This window comes from Nannospalax galili, unplaced genomic scaffold (genome assembly GCF_000622305.1).
Source record: "Nannospalax galili isolate Female #2095 unplaced genomic scaffold, S.galili_v1.0 scaffold34, whole genome shotgun sequence".
In the NCBI taxonomy this organism is placed as follows: Eukaryota; Metazoa; Chordata; class Mammalia; order Rodentia; family Spalacidae; genus Nannospalax; species Nannospalax galili.
In genome coordinates this window covers 1,047,865-1,054,212 of record NW_008338996.1, presented here as the reverse complement: position 1 = coordinate 1,054,212, position 6,348 = coordinate 1,047,865, and the positions used below count along the sequence as shown (strand labels likewise).

General features: G+C 46.9%; 1 protein-coding gene across 7 annotated transcripts in view; it reads right to left on the bottom strand.

The window, feature by feature from the left end:
• LOC103734487 (N-acetyllactosaminide alpha-1,3-galactosyltransferase) overlaps positions 1 to 6,348 on the bottom strand; it is a 74,797-nt gene that overhangs the window by 9,768 nt on the left and 58,681 nt on the right. For all 7 annotated transcript variants that reach the window (XM_017798259.2, XM_029563698.1, XM_017798258.2 and 4 more), the window contains one exon: positions 5,627 to 5,725. In XM_017798259.2, the coding sequence (XP_017653748.1) occupies positions 5,627 to 5,725 (99 nt within the window). The remainder of the gene's footprint in view (positions 1 to 5,626; positions 5,726 to 6,348) is intronic.

Here is a 6,348-nt window from a genome sequence, read left to right as displayed (position 1 = left end):
TATATTTATTATTATATTTTTTAATAAAAAAAGGGATTGGGGTCTGGAGAGATGGCTCAGCGGTTAAGAGCACAACTTGCTCTTGCAGAGGTTGTGGGTTCAAATCCCAGCACATACATAGCAGCTAACAACCATTCATAACTCCATTTCCAGGGCATCTGAAGACTTCTTCTGACCTCCTTGGGCATCGCACAACATGGGTGCACTTACATACATGCAGGTAATACACTCATATACATAAAAGAAAAATAATAAACTTTTTTTTTTTTAAAAAAAGGGACTAAGCACTTATGTAGTGTTTCATACATGGCTTAACTCCTGCACTTAATAGCCACACCAGCCACAACTCCAGGGTAGGAAAGGAGAAGGGGACTGGGCCGTTGGTCATTTAATTAAAACAAAAAGCCAAACTGAGGTTAAGCACCAGGCGGGGAAAAATGACACCAGTCCTTCTATTCAGTCCCAGTGGGAAGTCAGGCTGCTGCCACTCCTCAGCTACAGGAGTAAGCCCTGTCTTCTAGGAAACCTAACTCAGGAACCCAGTGCCCACTTCGGTTACTTGAATGAGAGGATTCCTTTGAGCAAGAAGAAAAGTAGCACTATTAAAAATTAATGCTAAATTAAAATTTTAAATGTTCTATTTCCCAGCAGTTAATTATTTAAGTCCACTGACAATTCCAACATGTCAGTGACCCTTGACTGAGAAGTCAGTCAGTCAACAGCCTAAAAAGGCAAGCAGTAGGGAGAGGGGAAGGAGGATGAGGCGGAGATTGGCTTCTGAGAGGAACCTGCCTCTTAAGTTAGCTTAGTCATCAAAACCTACAAACCCCCAAACTAAGCAGCTGAGGGCAGCCCACACGTACGTGCACAAAATCTCAACTGAGAACTGTCAACTGCTCAAGTTAGCCACGATCACCATGACAGGATTCTATAAGAGGGAAAGGAGCCAGGAAGGAGCTCCTCAAAGGCCTTCATTCTGATTTGTTGTGGACCAGACTGTCCTCGATCTCACAAAGATCGGCCTGCCTCTGCCTCCCAAGATTGAAGGTGGGTGCCACCATGCCCAGCAAAGGCCTTCATTCTGAACAGGGCACTCAACCACCCTGTGACCTAAGCATGCCCAGATTCACTATATAAGACAAAAGCTTCCAAAAAGTCATAACCAAAAGTCGTAACCAAAGCATTCATGTCTCCAGGTTATTAATGGCTTTTGAGACTCAAGCCTTCAAGTTTAGGTCTGCTTCTTTTTGTGAACTTCATGTGTCTTTGTGGTTTACTTTTTGGGCATGAAAAGCTGGTTCATCTAAGCTTCCATTTCTCTCTTTTGATCTTATATTGGAGTGGCCAGATTGCTTTTGTCTTCAGGAGTTCCCACAGAGGCCCAAGTCAGATAAGGATCAGATGCTCCCAGGCTTTCTCCTAAGATCTGGATCCCTCCAGGAAAGATTTTGGCCTCAGGAATTTGGGTGTTGGGCTGGCCTAGGAGCCAGGCCCAGGAAAGATGCTGGTCTAGGGCAGCTAGTGGCCAGGCCACCCAGAGATGCAAAGGGAGATGTGGGCGGGAAGCTGCCCCAAGGGCTCCTGGGGACTGCACTGAGGAGCTGGGTTGATCTGGATGCAAAGGACCAGGAAAAGGAAAGGTCAGCCCCGGTGTCCAGGAAAGAGGCTGGCAGGTTGTGCAGGCCCAAGGAAGCAGAGGGAGGTGAGGGCGGGACCAGGCCCAGAGTGCTCCTGGGGACCCGAGAAGGAACTGAGTTGGTCTGGATGCAAAGGATCAGGAAACAGTGGTGGTTCCCCAGGTGTCTGGGGCACCAAGACAATGGGACAGGACCCAAACTAGGAGGAGCGACTGGCGGGGGAGATGGGAGGGTGAATGAGGCTGGGGGAGTCAAGGCGTGGAGGGTGCGATGGACTTACCCCAGAAAGAGAGGCCCCCGGGTCCGAGAGAGGCCTGCGGGTCCTGCAGGCCCAGGGAAGCAGAGGGCAAATTTCATGCCTTTACTCACAAGTGCATTAACGGTATCCAAAGGTTAGCAAGAGGAAGAATTAAAATTCTATGAATTAGAACACCAAGATGGCTCAGCAGGCAAAGGCACTTGCCACTAAGCCAGATGACCTGAACTCAATCCCTGGAACCCACATGGTAGGAGAAAACCAACTCTTACAAGTGGTGCACACACACACACACACACACACACACACACACAAATAATAAATAAATAAAGTTTTTTAAATTCTATGAATCTCCAAGTGGCCTGAGAGAAGATGTGGAACGCATGTCATTCATGAAGCTATCGCATGGCTGATGGTGAGCCCACAAAGAGCTGATGGCAGCGTGAACCAGGGCTATAGAGTGGAAGTATGTGGAAAGGATTTAGGATCAAGAACTGACAGAACAATTAGACTGTTGGTGGACAAAGGAAAACGTCTCCCAGGCTCTGCCTCAAGGTGTTTACTGAGATGGGTGGGGTGGCATTGAGAAATCCATGTGGGGCATGTGAGGCATGCAGAGATGCCAGGTGGGCAGGATGATACAAGTCAGGGCTCAGAGGAAATATGTAGGCTACAGACACAACTGAGAATCACCCTCTCATCCATGTTATCTAATGCCACGGGAATGGGTGGGAGCATCCTGGAAGTCATAAAGAAGAAAGAGGAAGAAGCCACACGTAATGCTCAGAAACTCCTGTCTGGTGGCCAAGAAAAGGGAGATGCTCCAACTGAGACTCAGAAAGGAGAGAGGAGGAAACAGGATGGGAAAGTGAAGAGATCGTGTTGTGGAAATACATGCATACTGTACTCTGCTGGGTCCAAAGCAGTTGACCGGAAAGGGTACATGGATGTAACGTACAATCTATTTATTTCTCATTCATTCATTTACGCAAGAAATATTTTGGTGTGTTCAGGAGGCTTTAAAATATGATGCTGGGGGACTGGAGAGATGGCTCAGTGGTTAAGAGCACTGACTGCTCTTGCAGAGGACTGGGTTTGATTCCCAACACCCACATGGCGGCAGGGGAATCCGAAGCCCTCTTCTGACCTCCGCAGCATTGTATGACACGGGTGCACTCACATACATGCAGGCAATATACTCATACACATAAAATAAAAATAATAAATAAAATATTTTTTAAAAATATGATGCGTGTTCAAACCAATATTCTCTGTGTGTGTGTGTGTGTGTGTGTGTGTGTGCGTGCGTGCGTGTGTGTGTGTGTGTGTGTGTGTGTGTGTGTGTAGGTGCACATGTCTGCATATGGACAAGGAGGCCAGATGACAACTCCAATGTTATTTCTCAGGTCCTCTCACCCTTATTTTGGTACAGGGTCTCTCACTGGCATAGAATTCACAGCTAGGCTGGATTAGTTGGCCAGCAAGTCACAGGGATCTGCCCACCTCCACCTTCCCAGTGCTGGGATTACAAGTGAATGGCACTACACCCAGCTTATTTTTTACATGGGTTCTGGGGAACGAACTCTAGTTCTCACAATTGTGAGGCAAGGACTTCACTGACTGAGCTCTCTCCATAGTCCTCAAAGCAATATTCTTTAAATGTCTGCTTTGCCATTGGAGGAGAGGCCAGGCCACGCATGGGGAACTGTAGAGACAGTGACAGCTGGTGGCCATGGTTAATCCCTCTTCACAAGGGCATAGAACCACAGTAAAACTGACACACCCTCCTCAGGTGAGCACTCAGTGACCTTCTCTGGCTATCTGGCCTGCTGCCCCTTGGGGGCCTCATCCCCTCAGTCCAAGAGGAAGCCACAATCTAAGAAGAGGAAGACACAATGTTTCCATCTTCCCTCACTCTTAGCAGCATTCCATAGACGGCTACCCCGGCCCAGCCCACTGAAGGACACAGGGAGGCCCAAATTCCCATTCTTGTATACCGGTGTGAGTCTCCTACCCCAAGAATGAGTGAACTTGCCATAACAGATCCAGTGTCTCCAGAGCCCAAGATCCCTCACAAAGGACAAGACAGTGTCCTCTCCTCCGACCTCTACAGCTCTTCCTGCTGCTTTGGAGCTTTCTCTTCCCCCATCAGCTCCTTGAATGCTGCAGGACAGATTTGGTCCTGTTCCTCTCACTGGGTGGCCTCATCCAGGATGTAGATCTGCCCCACACACCTGTATTCTGATGACAGTCATCCCACAGCTCCAGTTTACACCCTCTGCCAAGTTGACAAGTACCTGAGTCTGTCCATCCAGTGCTCCATAAAGCACCAAACCACACACATCACCTCCCACATCCTAGGCCTGCAATTCCTCCTTTTCCTGGTGAAGGGCAACACCCACGACATACCACACAGCTCGACTGTTCTTAGTCCCCTAACGACTTCTTTCCAGTCAGTTGATCACATCTCCTTACCAGTCATGACAAATACTAGTTTCACATCTACTGCTGTAAGACTATGAACAACTCCTCCTGCTCCTCACTCCCTCCCTTCCTTCTTCCTTTTCTTTTGGCGTTTGGGATTGAATCCAGGGCCTCACGCGTGCCAAGCATACACTCTGTTACTGAGCTACCAAGATCAAGAACTTCTTGACTATATCATATTATCCCCAGCGTAATGCTTACCACAGTAATTCTTTAACCATAAATCATAATGGGAAATACAGTTTTATCACTTTTTGGACTTTTGGCTACCATTAAGGGAAGAAACATAATTTAGATTATAACCAAATACATATATAAAAAAACAAAATTCTACTTATCAATACCTATCCTTATTTTGTGTGAGCATTTTGATAGTGGATTACATTCAATTGTGCATATGTGTGTGTGTACGGTATGTGTGTGTGTATGCACGCACACATTCATGTGCGTGGGTAGGTGCATGTATGTGAGTGTGTGAGTGTACATACCGCACATACATGTGAACATCCAAGGATACCCTCAGTGTCAGTACTCATCTTCCACCTTGTGTGAGGCAGGTCTCTTGGTTCACTGCTTCATATACTCATCTAGCTGACCCACGACCTTCCTTGAATTCTCCTGTCTCCACCTCCCACCCCACTATAGATACATTGGGATTACAGGTGTATGCCACCGCATCTGGTTTAATGTCGATTCTGGGGATCTGAACTCCAGCCCTCACACTTGCGTGACCAGCACTTTATTCACTAAACTCTCTTCCTAGCCCTAGGTTTGTTTTAAAAGCCAGCTTGGACCCATTAAACTATTTTCTGAATACATGAATAGGTACTGACCAGCAGTGTGGAAAATACCAGCTAGCATATCCTAAATTCTGAAAAACACTTGTTGACTTGCATAATTCACAGTCCTGGGAATTTCTTTGATCATGATTCCCATTTCATTGACTGAACCTAAGAGAGAATTTTCTTGCCCCAACTCCAGACCCTGCAGCTTTCCATAGCACTTTAGCCATAAGGCCCCTTCCTGCCTCAGTCACATGCACCATTGACCACTTCCTGTTGAATTTATCATGTGGCTCAGTCTATGTGGTTCACAGTACCCAGATGTCATTTTCTTAGTCAAAGTCCATTGATGAAGGTCTAATATATGCTAAGATGCCCCCTTACCAGTCAGCAACATGTTCAGTGGCCTCCAGGGTATCTGCCCCCGCCCCAGCTATGAAGTTATAATGTTTGGCCTTTTTCCTTACTTTGGATTAAACCACTCCCACAGTGGAAGGTCCTCGATTCTGTCTTCCTTTCCTCTTGTTGTTTCTATGCGCTCTTCCTCTTCTTGATAACTGTGGACTCTGCATACGAGAAAGCAAGTTGGGTAAAGACAGGGAAGTGGGGGACTCTCTCATGACATGTGTCTCAAGGTAGAGAATACATCACCCATGGCACTAGCTAGAGGATGCAAGGCTCTAAACATTTATTCTTAAGGACATACTTAAATATACTTTGTGTGAAAAAGGTACAACATTCATCCCTCTAGTCACCATCCAGGTCAGCAGTTAGGATTTCATAGCCCAGTAACCTCAGTTATTTCAGGGGTGGGGAAAGCTTGTTCGAGCAGCCCTCCTCAGAACATTTCTGTCTGTGACTGTCTTTCCTGAAATTTAAACCAGCTGAATTCTTACCTTTAACTGGAGAAAGAAAGGACACAGAAGGGAGAGGGAGGGAGGGAGAGGGAAGGAGGTAGGGGGAGCCAGAAGGAGGGAGGGAGACAAAGGAGGGCAAGGAGGGAGAGATTGGGCCACTTCCACATGTAAGATGGATTCCTCAGAACTGATGAGATGACCCAACCAATAAAGGGGCTTGCCGTGCAAGCCTGACAACCCAAGCTCAGTTCCTGGAACCCGTGGTGAAAATAGAGAATTGGCTCCCAAAAGTTGTTCTCTGACCTCCACATGTACATTATATCATGCATAGA